Raw genomic sequence first — 24,378 nt, forward strand, 5'->3', positions numbered from 1 at the left:
AATCATTATTTAGAAAATTGTTTCTCACATATTAAAATCATCAAGACCACATGGAGTCCCATCCCATTACAACAAATGGGAAATGATGGAGGAGTGTGTAAAGAAGGGAGAGGAAGGATGAATGTAAAAACAGCTTCTCTCAAACCAGGAAAAAACTGGCCCATCTCTTCAGCAAGCCTTGAATTTGTGTTCTCTAGGACAGACACCAGGACACAACAGCCAGGGCGGGTGAAGGACAGAGGAGGGAGGGAAAGGGCAGCAGGGAGACAGTGCTCCCCTCATTTATCATCTTCCTGCCTCCATCTGAAACTGTTCCACTCTATCCTGACACAGAAAAATGGTTTTCATGCAGGAACTGAAAATGCCACCTCAGCATCAACTGTTAGCAAACACTCAATTCTCTTAAGGGCTGACAAAGAAAAGAAGTGTGGTGACAAACACTCATGTGGCCAGAACCTGTGGTGACTGTCAAGTGTATGATCAGAAAGGGAAAAGTAACTTTGACTTGGCTGAACCAAATTGTGAAGTGATCAAAATCCTATCGAGGAACTCTTCTTTTGGCACATAAGGAAGCTGGTTTGTGCATCACACAAAAGCAAAAAACTCAAGATTCAAGATGATGACCTTCTACTTAAAACACCACCTGGATAGTTTGAGTCATAAAAACAATCTCTAAGCACCCCTGAATTAATTATGATGACATCTACTGGGAACAGTAGATTATTCACTTCTTTAGAAAAACACTTTCCAGCTATGCCCAAACCCCATGACAGAAGGAGAAAGAGGAAATGAAGCAGTAGTTTATAGTTTAAAAACAAAACAATTCTAAAATTTAAAATAATAATTAATATGTTTAGTGCTCCTGCATTAACCACACAGAAACAGCTCTGAGAGCACCACAGCAGTAGAGAAATTACAATGAGATGACAAAGAATGGTGATTTTTCTTCTCTTTTCTCCCCCTGGTTCCTGCCTAACTATCAGCATGTATTAATACACTTTAGATCTGGGTATTTGGCATGAAGGCTGATAGTTGTGGGGGACATAAAACCTGAATAACAAATACTGGGACTGAATTTAACTCCTCCCAACTTCAATATATATAGCAAAAGAAAAAAAGGTGAAGACTGTAAAGGCATCAGGACAACTGATGTTCAAAGTGAAAAAACAGTAAATCAAGATTTCAGGTAGGAATCCCTCAGCTTCCTTATTTTATTTTTTTAAGTAACAGGAATGGGCACCTTCACCTCTCCCAGTCACCAAGCAGCTCCTGTGAAGCAACAGGAGAAGCACAAAGCTGGAGAGCTGCAGCAGTGTCAGAAGGAAGCAGCAATCCTGCCTTTCTTTGGAAAAGGCTCAGCAAACAGCATTTAGAGAAAGCTGTCAGTGAGCATCTCCTGAGAGGCAGCACCACACACTGCTCCAGAGGCAGCAGGCACCCACTGTCCTGCCAGGGTTACAGGAACCACAGAAGCAGCTTCTACCATGGAGTGCCCACAAGGAAAAAAAAAAAAAGAGGCCAAGCACTTTTCACTCAGCTGTTTTACAATTGCAAGGCAAAGGTCAACTATCTTCACTCACTTTTGGAAAGCAGCCACAAGATTACTAACAACCAGCTCAATGGCTCCAGTTCAAGTGCTGCTCAGTGAGGTCCTGAGTCTGTGGGCAGCAGCAGCAGTGGCACATGACATCACAGGCAGGGCATCTGCTGAGCTCAGAGCAGCCACACCGGGCACCTCTGCCTTCCCTCCCCACACAGAGAAACCTGCACTTCCACGGACTGCCAGTGCAACTTCAGAGATTTTGCTGCAGATCAATGCTCTGCCATCCTCTATTGGAATATGAATCCCAATATAACCAGTTAGATGGTGCCTGGGCCAGTTCTGACCCTCGCTGCTGGGCCAAAGGCAGCACTGTGGTGCTTTACCCCAGAGATACCTTGGCTGCTGGAGATTGCAGCGGGGCACTGAGCAAGTCCAGGCTTGTCAGGACTCCGTTTACCTCAGGAGAGAGAGCTTCTGGCGATGGTGAAGAGAAGGAAGGGAGTGGATTCTGCTGGAGGGTTATATCCAGATGTTTATTCCACAGGTACAGGGGTCTGAGCCGGGCAATTCCTCCAACAGAATAGAGGCCGCATGGTCTCATTCACCTTTTAAGCTCCAGGCAGGGGTAGGGGAGGGGACAGGTGAGCCACCAACCAGGTGAAGGGGCAGGGTCTCAAGGGACTGGGGACACCTATCCAATGTCCCCCAGGCCTGAGGGACCAATCACACGACGCCTTGCTGGTATGTTAGCCTGATTGACAGGGCACACTCAGCGAGGGGCGAGGGGGAAGGGAGAAGGGATAGGCACACCTGGGAAGGGACCAGAAGTTTAAAACAGGACATTGCAACACCGCAACAATCCTCTAACAGCCAGGCCTGGCTCTCTGAGTGCATCACCACACTGGGCATGAAGTACCACAGCAAGGCACACTGAAGGGTGCAGGTGCATTCAACGTGGCACAAGTTTATTCCTCTTCCCAACAAGGACAGGAGGATTGTCCTGGTGAATGGGAGACATCACACAGGGCACATGACTGGGACACCCTAAGGTTTCTCACTCATGAGCAGATCTGGCGTTTCGGGTGGAAATTCATTTCCACAACCACAAACACATTTGAAGTCAAACAGATTTTTCAAAGCAACAAAGTGCCACAAGTTTGTCAGTATGGTAAACTGGAACAGTTCTAAGTCATTTGGATTTATCTGTCTGAATTTCACCAGTTTTACACGTGAATCTCACCACACTGCACAGAACTCAGTTCAGCTATGTGCTGAAGGATTCCTGGAAGTCCTGATGCTTCTGCTGACTTTAGTGATAATCTTGAGCAATTTACCATTTCTATGGCTCAGTTTATGCATCAATGAGGTAAACATGTAAAATTTGTGAGCATTTTCATGTAAATATGAGTTGAAAGGAAATACAGATTGAAGAATTGTGCATAAATGCTCTGAGGAAGTGTTCAGCCAAGGTTTAGGGTAAAGTAGGAAAATCCTTTGTATTCTGGGAAAAATATAATTATTAATGCAGTGTAACAGTATATATATGTTCCTATTTGTGTGAAAAAATTTGTATCCATGGGATGACATCAAGAACACCTTACTGTCAGCCACTGTGCACAGATCTAAGACTTTTAACACAGACTAAACTTCAAAAACACCAAAAAAAAGTATTTTTCCTTTACTTCTTAGAGAACATATTTTTAAACACATGAAAATTTTATTATATTTTTTCATGTACTTAAATAAACTTCTACCCCATACTAAATGAAAATAGCTGAGAATACACTTTACAGTACACTATATTTCATTAAACTTCATTTTTCCTTCCTGTTCAGCATTTTCTAAAAGCTGACTTCAGCTATGCTCTACTTCAAATACACTGTAAAAGTTGAGGGCAGCTAGTAGTAACCCAAAAGAGCAAGGTTATCACAAAAGGTTTCCAAAATTCTGGCAATCTCAGACATTTAAAAATAGCCCTGGGAATATCCTGGTGATTTACCCACACAGGGGCACTGAGGTGTACAGGTCTAACAGGAGTTTTCAGGCCAATTATGGGGCAGGGATGTGTAGGACATACACAGATGCAATCATTTTATAAGTTAAAATCTCAAAGCATGATATGCTTTAGCAACCTTTATCTGTTTATTGCCTCCCATTTTCAACAAAGCCACAGTTGAAATATCAGCTATAAAAGATACATAATAGGTTTACACATAAAGGTTATTTTTTTCTAGCTTATTTTAAAATAGGAGTTAAAATCAGGCCCTTTCCTGGCCAAAGTGTTGAGCAGATGAGTAATCCCACTGAGGTCTGCAGGACTTGATTTGTCAGCATACACACAGTTACAGCCTTACATCTGCAGGAACAGCACCTCTCAAAACTGCTTCTACTCCAAGCATTTTAGAAAAAAAGCAGCTTAAAGATACCCTCACACCAAATATATCACACTAGCCCACCTTTATGGAGAAATAGTGATGATGAATGAATTCCATTAAAGCATTTTGCAATATGGCTCTTATTACTTGGAAGTAACAAAGCTCTGAGCTACACTTCACCAAGGCCAAATCACTAAGGAGTTTTGTATTTTACTCCCCCCCAAAATAAAATGTTGGGCTTGTTCTGTGTGTCCAGTTTTGTTACAGTTGTAGAAACTCAACTCTTTTTTCAAATTCCTGTAATATAGCCAAGATGAAACCTAAAAAGGCTTTGATATATTGAAAGAACTATAGACCAAAATTCCTCTAATGCACTCCAACATTCACTTACATCTGCACAGATCCATTATATATTCAGCCACAAGCTTATCACTCCAGTTCATCACAACTGAAGATAAAACTCAGCTTCAATATTTGACAGCCTGATGCTAAAAGATTATCTACTGAGAAATAATCCAATCACTGTTCTTTGATATTAGAATCCTTGGCAGGAGGCAAAGAAAAGGAATACCAAATTGATCTTGATTACTTCATGGGGCTTCCTCTCATAATCTCTGCACTGAATTCCCCTTATCTTGTACTTCTGCTTATTTGCTGCCGTGTTTATGACTAAGTTTTCAAATATTCCAATCTCAGAAGAGAGACTCGAGAGACTTTGGGATGCATGCTTAATGCTGAAACAAAACAGCCTCTCCTGCTCTCAGAGGTGTGACTGGGATTTAGAAGATCTTGAGGCTCAGTATAAAAAGGAGATGGCATTCTCTGGGGACGCAAAACAGGGTCAGGTCAGACGGACAGGAAGAGACTCAGAGAGAAACCGAACAGCCCAGGGGTAAAGAGGGAACTCCCGAGCCCGAGCCCTCCACCTACCTTAAGGATATCGCCCCGTTTGAAGCTCAGCTCGTCATCCGCGGTGGCTTTGAAGTCGTACTTGGCGATGGCTTCCATGCTGGGGCTGCCGCGCCCGGCGGTGCGGGCGGTGGGCAGGAAGCGCTCCCCGAAGCCTCCGCTCCTCCCGCGGCGGCGGCTCCCGGCTCGGTGCGAGGCGCCGGCCCCGTCTCTCACATACAGGGAGGCCGGGGGACGATCCGCCCTAGGGGAGGGGGAGGAGGAGGAAGAGACGGGCCATTAGGGGAAGTGGCACGGATCGATGGCCGGGGCCGCGCCCAGCGCCGCTCCCTCCGCCCGGCGCGGCGCGGCCGCCGCTTCCTCCCGCCGCCGCTCGCCCGGGCCCGGCTCGCCCGAGTGACGCGTCCCGCGGCCAATGACAGCCCCGGCGCTGAGGGGGCGGCACCGCCCCCGCCACCGGCACCCACCGCTCCTCATGCCGGGCCCTCCCCTCTCCCGGGGATCGCTCCTAATTCCAGCGAGGTAACGGGGGGAGGAGAGCCCCGGGCTCGGCACCACGGCACCGGCACAGCCCGCGGTAGGCGAGGGGATGCGCTCCGCTGCCCACCGGCTGCCCTGGGAAAAACCCGTCTGGAAATGCCCGCACCGATGGTTTGGGTTCTGCCACTCGCACAGCTCATGGCGATTTAAATACAAGCTAGACAAAGCAGAGCGCTATTGGGTTGTTGGGGTGGAAATGCCTATCAGAAGGTGTCCTCAAATAATATGACACAGGAACAAAAGTTTGGGCTGACTCTAAGTAAAAGCAACCATCCTGAAATTCCAGTGCTTTGAGCAGCAGAACACGTTAAAAAATCTTTGTAATTCAGTGAGACAATCAGCAAGTTTGTGTCTCTCAGGGGCTCAGAGAAGACATTAAATCAAACCTGGCAAGTCATATACACACATTGAAACCACTGAAAAGGCTGAAATCCTACCCTCGGGTTTGAATAGGAATGATTTTCTATAACCCAACTACACTTGATAGCACAGAAGCTAAATAATCAGAAAAAAATTCACCAAAACACAAGAAAGACAGTCTCTAAGTTAAACCCCAGCATGAATACCCCCTTGAAGAGCTAACACTTGTCAATGACAATTCCAGACCGAAGAGATCTGACAAACACTGGTGAACCCACGCACCTGCTAATTCAGGCTCTGTGCTTGTGGCCCAGAAAGAGCCCTGCTGCATGCAAAGGCAGCAGATGGCAACAGCAATTTCTCATTTCAGAGAAAAACCTGCCTTACATAAATGCAGTTCAGCAATTAACATGCTTATATTCCATGAGCCCCATGTTTGCCCAACCTTCAGCTCCTCGTAGAGAATAATGAAGCTCGAGGCAAACACTGGAACTGAGATTCTATCACAGGAATCTGGCAGAATGAGAGGAGGTATTTACAGGATTCACCTTGATTTTTAAAAGACCAGCTTAGCAGGGTCCTCACATGGACAGAGCTTTGGGATTTCTCTGGTCTTCCTACACAGCACTCCTGAAAGGAGCAAGGCTGAAAACAGTCACCAGTCACAAAGAGCCCACGAGAACAATCTCCCTGTGCTACCATAACCCATGGAAATGAATGTACTGGATCCCAGCTTCGACCACACACATCATGAAATCCATAAAGTGGATCATCTTAACTACATTTTGGTAATTATGAAAGACTTAATTTTAGTCTCAAGGCTGATGAAAAACCTTCTTTCTGATGTGAGTCTTTCACATCATACCAGCACACTCATCCAAACAGCAATAATTACTTCCCTTCACCAGAAGTATTTTCTTTTTGCTGCTTCTTCTACTGTGTTGTGTTCACCATCTCCTCACCTTTCCAACCTGGCCTCTTGGGGTTTGTCAACTGATGGTACTGATAATTTTCTGCTATTATAGCACCATTAAAGGGCAACATGAATGACAGTGTATGAAGCAATGGAAAATGCAAACTGCTCAGTGCTTGTTGTCTACCTGTCCCGTATCTTTCATGGCAAACATCATCTATTTCTAGTCCTTCTTAAATATTATGGGAAGGAACCTTAGGGTGTTTCTAACCCACCACACCACATGTGAAGACAAACACCTTCAGCCAAGGGAGCATGGCTTGAAAACCCCAAGTTCCAAACCTAAGAATGTAACATCAATTTGCACAACTTAAAGCATACACTAAAGGCTTGAGACACATTTAAGAAAGAAACTGCTTCAACTTATAAATATGCCTTTTCTGGGGGCACACAGGTATTGCTGTCCAGCACTGCACTACCAGCCAATAATTCCTTTTTTAACTGAAGGTGTTAAAACACAGCTTTCCTAGAGAAACTGATGCAGCATTTCCAAGAACTATAGTGGCATTTCCCTGAGCTTAGTAACAGCACAATGTCGGGAAATTTTCCAGCACAATTTGAGATGAAAGAGATTCATCATGCCATACTCTTTAAACATGCATTAGTACTACTACCACCATCAGATACACTGTCAACACACAAAGGAGTGAAGTTTCCAGGTAACAATTTTAACAGCAGCTCCAGTGTAGACAAAACTTTAACCTTCCTGACTTTAGACAAAAGTGTAGCTGAAGTTTAGGCACTAAAGTTACATCTGAAAGAGGGAAAAGCTTTGAAAATATTAAACCAAGATACTCATACAGCAAATGTCAGGAAAGGTGAAGTCAAGGCATAATTTCCTTAAAGTCTCTTGAGGAAGCATTTTCTGCTTAGAACATTATTAAATAAGTTCTTACACATATTCAGCCATGCTGTTATTAAAACACAAACAAACCAACTGCATGAGTGGGGGAAAAAGCACAGCTGTAGCTGCTTCAGGCAGAGAGCAGTGCAACAGGACACCCCAGTGAGCCCAGTCCAGACTGCAAATGGAGTGAGACTGGGATGGATGAATAACAGTCAGTGCATGAACACAATGGTTACATGTCACAGAAATTACCAGATGATCTTGCTAGAGAAATGACTAAGACTGCTCAAAATATCAATGCTTCTCACCTTACTGTGACTTGGGTTAAGACTTCCTCTGCTCTCAAAAATACTGGGAGGGGTGAGAGGAAGAAAAGGCAGCAGATGCAGCCAACAGCAAATGCTCATTAGCAGTAGTGCTGCAGCTCAGGATGGAATAAAAGTAATTATAAAGACAAACCTCCCTGTTGTGGCCAACAGGAAACAATTCTCATGTTCATTTCAACAGATATTTCAAAAAGCACACAGGCAAAGGTGAGCTTTTTACATTACTCTTAGAAACAGCACGGTTTTTAAACAAAAGAGAGCGTTCTCATTGTTCTCTGTCCACTGTTTTACTGCTCTTCTGGAAAGAGATACAGGCAGGAATAGAACAACAGACAGTTTAGAAAAGCCAGAGAGAGGCAAGATAGATTCACTGGGAGATTTTGGAAAGAATCAGGTCCTAAACTACATCAGCTGTTTTAGGACAAAACATTACTGAGGGTGGTAGAAGGAAAAATGTGTGCATACATCATCTGGAAGACATGCAGAAATGCAAGTGTCAGCCTCTACACAAAAGAATAGATAGTTAAAATTGTAAGGGCAGAACACTAATTAGAATTACCCAAATAAGGAAGTATAACATAATAAAGCAATAAAGTAAAATATAAATTATATTATAAACATATAAACCCCAGAACATTCAGGATCACAAATTATCCCCCTGATCTACCAGCTTAAAATGATTCAACTTCCTTCAGCACCAGACAACTCAAGATATCACGTACAAAACTAAGCTACAGCACAAAGCACAGATAATACTTATCAGATCAAAACATTTTATCAGGTAACAAGAAAACTTCACCTCTGCCAGAATTTATTTACAGGCAGTTGTTTTTTTTTAACTGTCTAAAACTGCTTTAAATGTTACAACCTTAGGTGGTATTATGAAATACTCAAAATACTGTATGACAATCAAAAGATGATAACAACTCAAAGGTCTTTTTACGGCACAAATTCTCAATATCCAAAGTTGGCACAGAAATGGATTACAAACATTGTGTTTGAAGATTGATTTACCATCTGTGGTCCTTCAGATTTTGTCCCTTGACCGCGGGCATTTAACAGTTTTTGAAACAAAGAATTAACTTCCCTGAGCACCGTATCTGTGAATTGCTCTTGCAGTTACTTGCTGTGCCACAGAATAGTTTTCACTGTAGGTTATAAAAGAGGTGTCTGAGTCAGATGTTGTGGGAGTTAACAAGGCCGCATCCTTGTCTTCTACAGATTATTTGAAACTATATTGGCAAGTCAAACCTTATCCCACAACACCAGCACTGGTTCTCAAGAAGGAAGTTCATAAGAGAAGGAAGAGGCCAAGAGAAACACGTCCTTCTCCGTCACAGAAACTCCCGTTGGCAGCATGGCCCCAGCTGTGGCTGGGGACAGGGCGGCAGGGATGTTACCCTGCCCACAGGGCACTCGCAGCCTCCCAACCTTTGGAAGCGGCTTTAAGTTATGGAGCTCCTTTTGGGGAATACAAACATGAGCCCAAGAGCCACGGGCAGGCAGCACTGCCCAGCCGCAGGGCAGGGAGAAAAGCGACCCCCGCCCGGTGCTCCCGGTACGTGCGCCGGGAATCTCGCCGAGCAGACGACGCCTCTGGAGCCCAGAGCTTATTTCAACCACCCCCCCACCGGCAGAGCCCGCATCCTCTCCACCCCCCGGGCAGGCCGGGGCCCGACGGGACCCGGGCCCGGCGCCGAGCGAGTCCTGCGGAGCGCAGCGAGGAGAGCGGAACACGGCGGGGCCCAGGCCGCGGCACCGGGGGCTCAGCGTGTGCCCTCCCCGCTCCCCGCCCCGGCACGGCCCCCGGCGGGCGGCGGCCTTCCGCACGCCCGGACTCACCGCGTAGCGCTGGGCGCTCCCGCCGCCTGCCCGGCCCCGCGCGGCCCGGCCCGGCCGCCGCTCCAGCGCCGCCTCAGCCGCCGCTCCGGCCCCGGCCCGGCCCCCCGCCCGCCGCGCCGCCGGTCCCGCTGCAAGTCTCGCGAGAGCCGCCCTGTCAGCGCCCTCCGAGGGAGCGGCGCCTGCGCGCTCACCGCCCCGTCGGGAGCGCGGGCACGCCCCGCGCATGCGCAGCGCCGCGCCGACCGGCCCTGCCCCAGCCCCGGGCGGCCTCCCCGGGAACGCACCGGGAACGGCGGGGCTGGGGTCGGAGCGGAGCGGGAGGGGACAGGACAGGCAGCATCCGAGCAGCGTGGCAGCACGGCCCGGGCCAAATGCCTGAAAGGAGGGTATAGCCTGACGGGGGTCGCGCTCTTCCAGGCATCTAGCCATAGGACAAAGGGCAAAGGGAAAGTGCGCCAGGGAGGCTCTGGTTGTACATCAGGAAGAATTTTTCCACCGACGTGGTTGTTGAGCACTGCAACGGGCTGGCCTGGTGGCACCGTCCCTGCAGGTGTTCAAGGAAAGACTGAACGTGGCACTCGGTGCCATGGTCTGGTTGACATCGTGGTGTTGGATCATAGCTTGGCCTCGCTGGTCTCCGAGGTCTTTTCCAACCAAACTATCTCTGTGATGCTGCTCTCGAGGCTCTGTCTCGCCCTCAGCGTCTGGAGGAGAAATCACGCTGGCTTTGTGCACAATACCTGTCTAATTTGTCAGTGTCTCCGCTTGTCTGTAAGACAGAGCCATCTACCACACCACGGACCCAGCAGGAAGGAATTGCTTTAGAAATTCTCTAACTAGCAGAGCTCCACCGCAGCTTGTGCAGGCAGTGTTTGAGCAGACACCGAGGGTGCAGAGCTGCTGACCGAGCTCAGAGCAGGGAACGCCCCTGCTCAGCCGCTACCTGCCAGCTGCCATCTCTCCTCAGCACTGATTGAGGCACCCGTGCTGCAGGAACAAAAAGTTTAATCACACATAGCAATTACAGCGTGCACAGAGGCCAAAATTCAGATTGCACAGGCAACTAATGTCAGGGTTTGCATGGATGACCCTCCTGACATTCTTTTAGCTTGAAAATACTTTTAATTATAGAGTAAAGCAGTTGCTCAGGTAAATGTCAGGCCTCAGTCCTTTGATAAAGGCCTAAATAAAAAGCTTTCCTGTGGCTTTAGAAAGGAAAGGGGGTTTCTGAACATGAAAATTCTTTCTGGCACTGTACTCCCACCCCCTGAAGGGATGAGTTGCTACAGGGTTACTTTCATCCCTCCTCACTCCCCCACCTCCAGACAGATGCCAAGACTGGAAGAGGGCACTGAAGTGGGCACAACCACGGTGTCCAGACATCGGCTGCAGGGCCCACAGCTGGGCTCAAGTCAATTTAGGATTGTTGTGGACCAAAGTCTATAATTTAGGCACAGGTGTGCCTAAATATTTTGTTGTGTGACAGAGATGCACATTTTCAGCCTCCAATTAAACCCTTTTTTAAAAAATAAACCATGAGACTGGTTGCTGTCCTCAGCTGGAGTCTGCCAGGGGGGTTATGGCTACATCCATACCCAGACCAGATACCAGCAGAATATTTACCACAACCTCAGACAATCCAGCTTAGAAATTGTGTTCTGCAAACACTGCCTGCTAACATTCTCATTATAAATGCTTAAGCAGCTTGGTAAAGAGTGGATTAAATTGGAGCTTTAAACCCTTGGTTAAACCCAAGTTCATTTTCTCATCCTCACAACATTGTCTTTAAGGAGTTTTAACTTATTCCCAGGTTTTGGGGGAAGATGTGAGTTCCTTCCATACTTCATTCAAAACACTGGAAAGGGTGGAGAAAAGGAGCTTTAGGAGCTGAGATGTTACAAATGTTTCAGACATTCTTTCTGAGGATGCAGAAATGATTCATTTAGAAGTGACTCCAAGACTGATGAAATCAGAGCTGGATTCCAAGATCACTCAAGTCCCCAGTGCTTGTTCCTACAACAGTCCTACAGAATCTCGTGTTTCATGTGTGCCCCCAAGATGGGGATTCAGAAGTTCATGGTAAGTTTCTGTAAGTCAAATAACATCTCAAAGAAGTTATAGGAGCTACTTTTAGCTGGGCTTGGAAAGCCAGCTATGGCCAACAGCTGCCAGTTGGATGACAGCTACTTTATGGGGCTGCAGCTGCCTGACTGTAAAAGGGCAGTCCTAGAAAATCAAACAAGCAACAAATTTCAGAAATAGCAGAGATTAGAGTGTTACAGAAAGATATTCCTGACTGAGGAATTGCTGAGATGTACTTGCTTGCAAACAAATCCATGTAGAATGTTCCCCCAGCTTGCAAACAAGTTAATACTTTATAGAAACACACAATTTATTGTGCAATACTGTGCAGCTTTGCTACAGCAAAAGCCAAAATCCTGACATAGCTGTGAGCAAGGGTGAAAAAGGCAACAGAGACATTGTTTTGCTAAAGATTCAATTTCTTTTTTTTTTTTTTTTGCAGTCTAGGAATAGCTTGAATTTTCTATGACAGTTGATGATGATAAAATATAATCCAAGATTAGCTCTGAGTATTTTAAGAAGGTAAGAAAAATCCTTGTGTCTGACATTTCTTTGGGATACCTTTTTGAACTTCTCAGAGCAGTCTGGGGAAATAAATGTATGGGTTTTACTATCAATAGATCAGAGGAATATTTGTTAAAATGGGTCAAGCAGCCACTAAAGGTTTAAAATTGCTGCTTGGAATAGTTGTATTAATGCCATGTTCTCCTCAGACATGAGGATCTGTCATCATCATGAACTACAATACACTTGACAATTTAAGGAACTTTGTGTTTGTTGCAATGTTTTTTTAAAGGCATCTGGCACAATAATTGTAATGAAATACATTTATAACATGCACCTTTCTTCCTCTGACGCATTTCCTGCTTTCAAAGAACTGCAGTGTTTTTTTTTGAAAAAGCAAACCCTTGACTATCTCAGCACATCTGAAGATGCTCCAGATTTCACACTGTGATTCTGCATTGTAGTGCTGCAGTTTGTAGAGGGTAACACTCTGTGTGCTGTGTGTAAGTTGGATCTGAGCAGGACACAAAGCTTGGTCCCGTGGAAAATCAGCCACTGTGCCACAGGGAATGTGCAATAGATGTAGACAGGCCCTGATCAATTTTCAATGTTGAAAATTTACAGCCAGAGCGTGTTGTGGCAGCTGTGGGGGCTGCCTGGGTGTTCCCCTCTGGGTGAGATGTGCAGGGACCCAGTGGGTGTGGCACAGGGGGAATGACAGGAATGTGGGCACAGCATGAGGGAATGGGGAATGCTGGGAGTGGGGCTGGGGACATTTATTGCATTCATATTTCCTTCTCACATCAACCCACGTCAGCCTCAGTGTGATAATCAAACCAGGGACATTAGCCATAAAATCCAAAGCTATTCCATGTACTCCATATTTGGGTCTGTCTTGGAACAAAGTTGCTTCAAACATGCCTGATGCAACCAAAGAGCCACAAATATGACCTGCTCTAGGAAGATGCTGAATATCCTGAGAAAAACCTTACACTGAGGTGCTAAAGTCAGACCACAGACTGAAACAAAACTGCAGGTACCACCTACAGACAGAACTGGCAACAAATTCACTTTTTTTGTCAGCTCATATTAAAATGGACTCCAAGGAGGGGAGTCTACAAGACTTAAATGCTATTACTGGAGTTTCTTTAAAACCTTAATTCAAGATTTAGGTTTCTGGTCTATAGGATTTCCCCACATGCCCATATTTGGAACATTGTGTGACAGAACTAATTAGGGAATCAGACAGCAAAGCTGGGGAAAAAAAACCTGTCCAAATGTGTTTTCTGTGTCTGTTCTTCAGAGAGCAGGATAATGAATGAATTGGGTAACTACTTTGCTGTATATTGGTGAGTTGGTCTCATTTTGATTTGCAGCTTTAGGTTAGTGCTAAAGGCAACAAAATCAAAGGGATGGAACAGATGTATGATAAGAGATAATAGATGTGTACACATATAAATATATAGATATCCATGTTCTGCAAGCAGGGAAACAGGCATAGAGGGCTTGCCCAAAGCCATACAATAACCTAACACCAGTGATCAGCAGCATTAGGAACAGAATTGGCAGATTTTAACTTCTGAGCCAGCTGAAACCCCGCTCATGCTCTGCCCTGGCTTCTCACACACCCCCTGAGCCGTTATCACAACTGTCTGTCCCTGTAAATCTGCCCAAGTGCAATCAATAAGTGTTGCTGCTTGTGACCCAGACAGAACAGCTGATCTGCCAGGACAGCTTCACAATTTTACTCATTACAGACCTCAAGAGCACTTGTGAAGCAGTTTAATCACTGTGTGAGACAAACGGGGGCTGTTCTGACTTTTACAGACCAGGAGATGAGAAAACTTCTGCTCAAAACTAGCAGAAAAAAGATCCAAACCAAAACCACCCATGAGTCTTACATGCAAGCACATTTCTTTCCATACCACCTGTGTTTCTATGGTCACAAAGAAGAAATGACAAGATTTATAAAACTGACTGTATAGGAAAGGCTGTTCTACCTGGGACCTCCAATAGCTGTCAGACATTAAGAAATTAAACAATAAAATCAATTGGCTGGGGTCACCCAGAACTGCTTAAGCTCTGAAAGAGACCTGTGAAAGAGAACCAGATGCAACTCTAGTGTGCCATCCCCCTTTCTGTAGTACAAAAGGACTTCTGCTTTCTTCCTACTCCCAACCCAGTCATCTGTCATTTGCAGGACAGCCTGGAATTGTCAGTTCAATTACCTCTCAGTTTGGAGAAAAACAAAGCAGATGCTGCTTATTGCAAAAAGGCAGAATCGCTCTCTTTTGTGAAATATCTTATCTCAGTTATTTTTTATAATTAGACACTGAATTACATGCAAGTGCCTTATTTATTAAGCAATACACAGGAGCTGGGAAGGAATGTAATTCAGCTAAAATGAAATATTATCTTCCCTTCAGCTTTGGCAAAGGTGGCAGTCAACTCAACAACTCCTTTTAATTTTTAAGACTCAGACAGTTTGTGTATCAATCTTCCCCTTTCAATTCCTTTTTCCACTATGCACATTATAATTATAGTCATTTCTTAGCATCTGTTATGAAATATGCAAGGGAGGGGAAATCAGACAAACAGCCACTGCCTGTTCTAGACAATACAAAATATTCTCACTGATTTAATTATATTTAAATTGTTTTGCACAACTGTTCAGAAACTTTACTTGTCAAATACTGAACAAAATGCAACTTCAACACTTTGTTAGAGAGCTTAACTAAAAAAAAAAAAAATACAAAGAGAGGTTTGGGGGTTTTTGCATACAATACCTGCTTTAAAGTGGTCCTAGTGAAATTCTCATGTCTGCTCTCCACAGCAGCCACCCTGGTGAGGACTGACTGAACGGCACATGCAGGGAGGTCAAATAGTCCCGCGGATGTGCCGGCTCCACACGCGGCTGCAGGCGGAAGCTCACGGCGGGCTGAGCCGCGGCTCTGCCCCTGTGCTGCGACCCAGGGGGAGCCAGCAGAGCCCTCAGCAGAGAACCCAGCAGAGAACCCAGCAGATCCCTCCAGATCCTCCAGCAGATCCCCAACAGATCCCTCAGCAGATCCTCCAGCAGAGCCTCCAGATCCTCCAGCAGATCCATCCAGCAGAGCCCCCAGCAGAGCCCCCAGCAGATCCCCCAGCAGATCCGTCCAGATCCTCCAGCAGATCCCTCCAGATCCTCCAGCAGATCCCTCAGCAGATCCTCCAGCAGATCCTCCAGCAGATCCTCGATCAGATCCTCCAGCAGATCCCCCAGCAGATCCCCCAGCAGATCCCTCAGCAGATCCTCCAGCAGAGCCCCCAGCAGATCCCTCCAGATCCTCCAGCAGATCCCTCAGCAGATCCCTCCAGATCCTCCAGCAGATCCTCCAGCAGATCCCTCCAGATCCCCCAGCAGAGCCCCCAGCAGATCCCTCCAGCAGAGCCCCCAGCAGATCCCTCCAGATCCTCCAGCAGATCCCTCCAGCAGAGCCTCCAGCAGAGCCTCCAGATCCTCCAGCAGATCCCCCAGCAGATCCTCCAGATCCTTGATCAGATCCTCCAGCAGATCCCTCAGTTGATCCCTCCAGATCCCCCAGCAGATCCTCCAGTAGATCCCTCCAGATCCTCAAGCAGATCCCTCCAGCAGATCCCTCAGCAAATCCCTCCAGCAGAGCCTCCAGATCCCTCCAGATCCCCCAGCAGATCCCCCAGCAGGTCCCCAGCAGATCCCCCAGTGGATCCCTGCGCTCACACAAGGGAGCATGAGACGAAGCCTTTGCAGACTACACACATAGGTTTTTTATTTCACTCCTATGAGCTCACTTCCCACCACAATGATACAGGAGGCCTTTACATGGTGTAGCAACTCCAAGAAATATAAGGATGTGGAGGAAATAAGCACTCAAGGAATACTTTAGAGCTATTTAGAAGCAAGTATGGGAAGTGATCTTAATTTTCAGGCAAAATTGACTGATTCGTGGTTTTCTCCATACCAAAATACTACATTGCTATAACTCCAGAATGATTTACCATTCACACACAATTCTGCAATATAAAACAACAGAGAGGATGATAACTTGAGCACTGTCCTGTGGATCAGGTCTTTACAGCAAAGTTCTCAGGTCCAAAAATCACACCAGCTTAGTGCCTCTTGAGTGCTTCACAGCTTTTGCCTTGAGTTTCCCTTTCTCACCCACTCCTAAAATACCTGGGAAAAGTGCTCTCTGGACACCTGTCCTATTTCTGAATCTGTAGCAACACTGGCCAATTCAAGGGTGTCTCTGCTCCTCCAACCTCCTCTCTAATAATGCACTTTGATGTTTTTCATTTATTCGCAGCACTCTGCAAAGGTGAGCAGTTAGATCAGGTTTACCAAGGAGGAAGTGAAGGCAGCAACACGTTAAAGGTGCAGCCTGCCAGCCCCTGTAAATGAACATTTCACTGACAGAAATTCTGTTCACAGTGTGCTTGTGAGTGAAACAGAGTTTATTAGGGGATTGTTTAAGATCCACAGGGAATCTGTGTCAGAGGCAAAATAACTCATATTCCAGATCTCTGTTCAAGATGTATCTTTACTCTGACCTTTTACTTAAAACCTTCAACTAATTAAGTAGATTTTATTGGGTAGAACACTCTAAAGAGGAACTAATGAGATGCTTGTGCAGCACTAAGCACAACTCATGATTTTGTATCACTGCAATTGAAGTAGGACATTTATCTTCTGCCCCTTCATTGTACCATCTCTAAACTACACCATCAATTTCCCACATCTACCCTTTTGTTTCCTTCTAAGGCACCAAAACCACTTTCAGCATCACTCAGGTGTTGTGGGAGTTTTTTTGTTAACTGATTCTAAGGAAATCTTCTGAGTAACAAGCTCAGAAAGTCCAGGAATTCTGTGGCCTTGATTCTCCTCACTGACATTTAAATTGTATTTAAAAGAGCTGAAATCATACCCGTGGAATCCTGCACTGTGTGTATCCAGACACTGTCAAAGTAAACTGTCTCAAAGGAGTATGGAGAAGTTCTCAGAATGCTACATTCTTAAACTGCATCTGCAGTGAAAACAATGCAGAGCTTAAGCTCAAGCTCTTTGTACAAAATTGCAAACAACAGCATTTGTAGTTTAGCAAGCTAGTCAAGATGAGTTTTGTAACAAAATATCGCACGTGGGAACTGCCATATCGCAACTCGGGATAATACAAGCTCTGCAATGAATTAAAGGAATAGGAAAGGAGTTAAAATTGACAGACATCTTTTCAACTACTGCGAATTCAGAAGTCAAGCCCTAAATGTCTGCAGGCAGAGCACAGCAGTGAGGCATCTCTGTCTCACACCTCTGACTTCCTTTCCAGATTCTGCAGAGGCTTAGATTTCATGTTTAGATTACGGGTGCCTGGGTCTGTGTGCTCGTCCCTGCCATGGTTTCCTGTGCACCTGGCACCCTGCGTCTGCCTTCACCTCATGGCTCCCAGGCTGCTGGTTCTCTACGGCAGAAGTGGCTTTTCAGCGGGAGATCTGCAGGTGTCACCCTCCTCTTGCAGGTGTCACCTCCTCCTGCAGCGGCACAGTCCCCTAAAAGGGACTCACCTTCTCTCTCACCCCCTTCCCTGGGGCACCCACCACGGCCCGTCATTGATGAGGGCACGGAGCCTCGGGCCACGGACCGCTCTCGGGCCCTCTCCATGCCCTTCCGCGTTTCCTTCACCACAAAGTCACTTCACTGCCCCTCACTGCCCTCCCCACGACTTCTCCCCAGAAGCCTGGGGGTGACCCTCGCCCCGGCTCTCCGCTCCGCCCGCCGCCCCCTCAGCGCTGCCGCCCTTTCCCCTCAGCCTCCCCTCACGGCTGGCCCTGACCTGCCGCCAGGGCGGGCGCCTGGCTTCGCGCGCCACCCGGCGCAGCCAATCAGCGCGCGGCGTGCGGGCGGTCGCGCGGGCTCGCACCAACCAGACAGCGGCTTCTTGCGGCGGCCCCGAAGCGCCCCCGCGGGCCCCCGGCGCCGGGGCGTCCCGCCTGCCCGTGACCGAGATGGCGGCCCCGGCCCCGGCGGCGCGGCGGGCGAGCGGCCCCGCCGGCAGCGCCCGGCGCGGCGGGTGAGTACGGGCCGGGCGGCGGGGCAGGGCCGGGCTGTGGCCCTCTGGGGAGCGCGGCCGGGGGTCCCCTCCTCGGCTGGGGGCTGCCCGCCACGAGGGGGGAGGCCCGAGGCAGAGCCCGCGGCGGTCCCGCAGCCCTGCGGCCCCATTGCCCGCAGTTCGCCGGAGCGTTACCCAGCGGCTTAGGAGGAAGAGGAAATTAGAAAAGGACACACAAAAGGCAGTCTAAACACATGATGGCAGCTCAGCGCTCCGGCGGCTCCTCTCCCGCAGCTGCGGGACAAGCTCCGGCTGGCAGCGCCACAGAGCACCGGGGCAGCGGGCTCAGCATCTCCCCCGGTACACCGGGCTCGGAGCATCCCCGGCACGGTGGGCATCCCGGGTACGGGCTCGGTGCATCCCCCCGGTACACCGGGCTCGGAGCATCCCCCGGGGCACCGGGCTCGGAGCATCCCCCGGGGACACCGGGCTCGGAGCATCCCCCGGGGACACCGGGCTCGGAGCATCCCCCGGTACACCGTGGCTCTCGGAGGTGATCCCCCGGGGACCCACCGGGCTCGGAGCATCCCCCAGGGCTCCCGCACCGGGGAGCTCCCCGATCACATCCCCAGGTGCCAGGAGGGTGCCCATCAGCCGTGGGTGCGCTTGGGGTAGCTGCAGTTTCATACTCCGCATGAAGGTTTAGTGTCTGGTCCCAAATTCTGGCCTTTAGGAGCTTTTCCAGACTCCTTCCAGCCGGATAGCAGCATTCCCTCAGCCGGTTATTTCATATTGCTTCACTCCCGTGCCTACTTCAGCACAGTGTTGTGATCAGCAGAAGTTCATGGCACACTTTGTTTTGTCCCAGACGTCCCCCTGTTTCAATTCTCAAAAGCTGTGATCCACACAGCTCTTGCTGTTTGTCTGCTTGGGAGCTTTTCACTGTCAGAATAACAGAGGCTGTTATTGGTAAGGAAAAGCCTAACAAATCCCCTTTAAAAATACCATTACATAAAGCATGAGAAGTTTGTCTTAGATGATACTGTCTACCCAGAAGATAGGGAGAAAGGGAAAACCCATAAACAGGAGTGAAGAGCGTTTTAGTACACATTTAACACTGAGTTTTCACAGGAAATCTTGTACCACGGAAGAGTTTCCTTAAGTTAGGCTTCCCAGTGTTAAAAGTTACCAAGATAATAGCAGAGACCATAAGCACCCATCCATCTTCCTGAGGCAGCTAGCAAGGCATACTTTCATGTTTTCTCAGGAAAGGAAGCTACTAAGGACTGCTTCTTTAAAATCCTATTCTTTCCCCCAGCCATGATAGAATAAACTTCCTAGTTGAACAGGCAGCTCACACACAATGGGACACAATGGAATAGTAGCACATGAGCTCTGTGAAACACTTTAAGTTACTTAGAAATGCAGGTTTCTATGTAAACAAACTGTTACTCAACAGCTGCTGTACTGCCTTAATCTACAGGGCTTGCTCAGATGGAGTAAAATTCGAATACCCTAGCAAGCAAACTAAATTTATTCTCCAAGAAGCCTGCCTAATATAGGCATCTGTAGAAATAGCTACATGGTGCTGGTTTTGTGCAAGATATGTTTTATTCTTTAGAGAAGGGGTTTATATTTCCTATATTTTTGTCAAGCTTATTGAAAAGAAATTTACATAATATTCTTTTTAACCATGACCTTTTGAGCAAACACCTTGCCAACATTTTTTTATCTGATGAGAGGATTAAGATATTAATGCTTCTAGCCTCGGTTACCAAACAAATCAATGTTGGTGCTGCAGGTGGAAGCAAGAAAACAAGCAAGAAAACAATCCTTTTTCCTCTAATCTTCACATTACAGCTCTGTTTACATCTTGATCTGTCAGACCCCTACCCAAATTAGGTGCTGGAAGCCACTGCAAACACTCAGACCAACCTGCCCCAGACACAGCTGTGAGAAGGTGTGGGCTGGGAAGGTTTATATCCCCCTGTGGCTGGCTGGGACTGGCCAGGGGCAGAGCCAGAGGCCAGGGGGGATTGGCCAAAAGGGTTGGGTTGGGTTAGCCAGAGGGGTTGAGTTGGCCAAAAGGGTTAACATTGGCCAAAAGGGTTGGGTTGGCCAAAAGGGTTGGGTTGGTCAAAAGGGTTGGGTTGAGTTGGCCAGAAGGGTTGGGTTGGGTTGGCCAAAAGGGTTGGGTTGAGTTGGCCAAAAGGGTTGGGTTGGCCAAAAGGGTTGGGTTGAGTTGGCCAAAAGGGTTGGGTTGGCCAAAAGGGTTGACATTGGCCAAAGGGGTTGGGTTGGCCAAAAGGATTAGGTTGGGTTGGCCAAAAGGGTTGGGTTGGGTTGGCCAAAAGAGTTGACATTGGCCAAAAGGGTTGGGTTGGCCAGAAGGATTGACATTGGCCAAAGGGGTTGTGTTGACCAAAGAGAGTGACCTGCTTGGTCAGCATTGTCCCACATTAGACCTGTGGGAGCAGGGTTTGCTGTGGGTTGGATGGGTTCACATCTGGGATAATGTGTGTGTTTGAGCACTAAATAGTGCACTGTGCATCTCTGGAGTGCTCTTGGGTGAAGACTGGAGGGAGATTCTTCAGGAGCTGCAGAGAGCTCCTGTTTTCCTTTCACAGTAGAGTGAGGCAGCTCACTGCCCTGTTTGTAGACACAGCTCACCCTACATGTGTTCATCATGAAACTTCCATGGGGCTTGTGAGAACAGCAGAACTCACAATCTGTGCAGTGCCTCTCCTAGGTAAGGGCTGTGCTGTGCTTGGGATGGGTGTTTGAGCTTGGTCTGATTGGCCTTCAGGTGCTGAGTGCCCTGGGAAACTCCAGAGAACACCTTCCACTGGCACAGGCTTTATCAAATATCTCCAATCTGGTGTAAGAATGCTTTTTTACCCATATTTACTATAAACTGTGAATACAACACCTTTGTTTATAATCTAGAATTAAGAGGAAAAGCTGCACTTTTGTTTCTGAGTCAGTGTATATCAGCAGAAATTGATTTGCTGAAAGGTCCTATAAATGCAGCACAAGCTTTTTAAATTTTCTTTGTGCCATTTTCTTTCTGTGGTTTTCTAACATTTCAGTATTATTTAATTTTAAATGGAGGTAGTTATACAATCCTGGTTACAATATCATGATGATGAATGACAGCTGTCACTTTGGAGTGAATTCTTCCATAGATTTGCTGTAAAAATTCCTTTTCAAGACGTTGTGCCACAACATCTTGTCTCTGCAGAAGCTGTAGGGGCCCTTCCACCTTTCAGAATTGTGCCTTTTATTGCATTTTTCACTTTGATCCAGACTCTCTACATGCTGTGACTTTCTGTGGCAGGCACTACCTGAAGCAGAAAAAGTAAAGGAATCCTTTAGTTCCCAAACACACTTTTTTCTTTTTAACCAAGTAAGGTAAAATGAACACAGCAAATACTTCTCAGATTTACAATACCCTCATTTGTAGTAGTATCAGCCCCTGTGGAAACAGTAAGGTAGACTAAACTAATTATATAATTTTTTGATCATTTTCCTTTTGATAATTGCTTCTCAGCTCACAAAATGAACTTAAAACAAAAGTGTTCTTTCACTTGTGGAACATCTTTTTTTATCAGTCTTAATCTTGCAAGTAAACCAAAGGTCCTATATCTTACAAAATATATATTGTGCCAAAGCAATTCCCTGCTCCCCTTCTCCCTCTTTGTTGCTCAGGTTTCATTTTGAGCAATGACTCTCTTTTGAAACAGTCCAACGTGCAAGTTCTGAATGTGCTGGAGAAATCAGGCAGGAGTCAGATATTTTTTATTGGAAAATCCTCAGCAAGTAAGGTTGAACAAAAAGTAATTTCACCTCCAAGAGGCACAGTTGTCAATGGATGACACTCAAAGTTCATTTCAAATTTAATCCTGTTTGTGATTCAGTGCAGAATAGACCTCTCTCTGATTCCTGTCATTTAGGAAGGGAAGCAGAGGCTGTGTGAAATCAGCTCCTGATTCTTCACAGCCAGGCTCAAATGAGATATGTGACTGCTGCTGGGTTGATAATACTTAGCACATACACAACACTGTTTCAGAGCATCTCACTTTACAGATACTAATAAATTTACTTCACAGTCTTCCTCTGAAGCAGATATGCTTATTCCTGTCTGCAGTCTGGGGTTATTGAGGCAGAGAATGTTTAGCTGGCCCAAATTCTGACAAGTCTTTTTTTCACAGGCAGATACTGAGGCCAAGAAGTGTGTCTGCCAGCTCCCTTGCTGTAATTATTCCATGCTCTCAGTGGGTCTCAAAGCAATTTAGAGAATCACTGGATGCACCTTTGGAAGGCCATACATTGGCAAATGTGCCCATGTTGCAAATGATCAGGCAGACATCAGCTCCTCATGAGTGGGAAGGCCGTGTGGTTCTGCTGATATCAAAACAATCAGCTCAAATCAAAGCCATTTTCTCCAAGGCAGCTGCTTTTTTTGGTTATTATCTGTTCCCCCGTGTTTCTATTCTGGGTTGACAGATCAGGCTTCTGTTCTTGAGGAATTCACTTTTGGCAGCAAGAAATGTTCACACTCCCCATCATTTTTCATAGACTAATCTGTGTTGGGAATTTTCAGTAAATAACATGAAAGCATCAGTGATTGAACACTTTAGGGAAAATAGTATCATTAGGTTGATTTATTTTTCTCCCTAAAGACAGCAGCTTCTGAAACATATTTTTCTTTTCAACTGTCTATTGGTTCTATAATTGCCTGATCTTTCTTTTTGCTAGTTATTTTATAAGTTTGGTAGGTAATACATCATGCTGTATAGTGTTTTATTAAAATTCAACACTGCTGTCTCCTACTGATGGTTAAGTGATTTGAAATCCTTGGAAAATCTGAACCATGGTATTTTTACCTATATAAATACACTGGCTGCATAAGGCATTGTTATTCAAGAGATGATCTAGTGAGGAAAAGGGTGAATGGGCCCTTGCAAAGTTCTGCTGTCCAGAGGGATGTTTCAAACACTTGGTGATACTCAGATTGAGCTACAAGACTTGCTCTTTGCTCAGGGCATTTCCAAACTGAAACAAGTTGAGGGGGATGTGGATGTATTTTCCAATTTAAAAAGGATATCAGACACACATGGCAACCCATATCAGGCACAGGACTCACTCAGTCATGGAAAATAGAGATATTCTGAGGTGGGTTGCAGACCTCTCCCCACAGCTGTGGGATAACCATTGCCTGGCTTTGCCATACAGGACTTGCAGACTGTTGGCTTGCTGTTAAACATTGGATTATTTGGTGAACCCTATCCTGGGTTTTACTCTTGCCCAATGATTTGGAAATCATTTTGGCTGAATGCAACATGATGACACTTGAACACCACATCCAGCCCATTCCCAAATTTCACAAACTGCTCTAGGCTTGAAAATCATGTGCTGGGAAGGTGGAAGGGATAAACTGCCTGCACTGGGAGCATGTGGTGTCTGATTAGAGCAGCCACAGCTTCAGGCATCTCTGATTGTCTGCAGCTGAATATTTGACACCCTCCAACATGTCCCAGCAAAGCAGTCCCACTTCATTTCTGGCCTGCAGACTGGAACATGTCGACGTGACTAATTGCCCGGGCAGACAGAGGAGAGATAAGAGCAGGGAGGACAGAGGGAAGCAGATATTCCAGTGTGGAATAGCAGTGCACAAAACTAGGGCAGGTCCAGAGTGTGGAGAGTCCCTGCAGCAGGGTGGGGATGGAGGTGGGGATTGCAGGAGTCTCCAGGGGAGCACACAGGGACCTTGCAGAGTGAGTGGATGCACAACTCTGCACATTTGCAGGCTGCCTCCAGAATTTATTAAGTTGCTGCAGCCTCAGTGTGTGAAGCTGTTTCCCAAGGGTTTCCAAGACCTTTGTAGTGCATGTGAGGTGTTTAGTTGGAATGATAAAATTCTTGCAGTTTTATTTTGATAGATTCTGCATTTAAAAGAAAGCATGCAATCACATCTTCAATGGCTCCAGTGCCAGTCCAGGTGCAGAAATTGAG

At 46.6% G+C, this 24,378-nt stretch overlaps 2 protein-coding genes across 3 annotated transcripts in view; one reads left to right on the top strand and one right to left on the bottom strand.

Annotated features, from left to right (window-relative positions):
• The window catches only part of GRB2 (growth factor receptor bound protein 2), a 56,819-nt gene extending 41,656 nt beyond the window's left edge, over positions 1–15,163 (bottom strand). Inside the window, exons 1-2 of one of the 2 annotated variants that reach the window (XM_064728431.1) lie at positions 15,088–15,163; positions 4,849–5,071 (exon numbers count right to left, since the gene is read on the bottom strand). In XM_064728431.1, the coding sequence (XP_064584501.1) occupies positions 4,849–4,926 (78 nt within the window). In that variant the 5' untranslated portion in view covers positions 4,927–5,071; positions 15,088–15,163. Of the gene's footprint in view, positions 1–4,848; positions 5,072–9,715; positions 9,848–15,087 lie in introns of those variants that run through there. The other variant, XM_064728430.1, reaches the window with a different exon arrangement.
• A 3,110-nt stretch (positions 15,164–18,273) lies between these two features.
• TMEM94 (transmembrane protein 94) overlaps positions 18,274–24,378 on the top strand; it is a 52,908-nt gene continuing 46,803 nt past the window's right edge. Inside the window, exon 1 of the mRNA XM_064728585.1 lies at positions 18,274–18,384. The gene's annotated coding sequence lies outside the window, so the exon portion shown is untranslated. The remainder of the gene's footprint in view (positions 18,385–24,378) is intronic.

Source organism: Zonotrichia leucophrys, chromosome 18 (assembly GCF_028769735.1).
Source record: "Zonotrichia leucophrys gambelii isolate GWCS_2022_RI chromosome 18, RI_Zleu_2.0, whole genome shotgun sequence".
Taxonomy (NCBI): Eukaryota; Metazoa; Chordata; class Aves; order Passeriformes; family Passerellidae; genus Zonotrichia; species Zonotrichia leucophrys.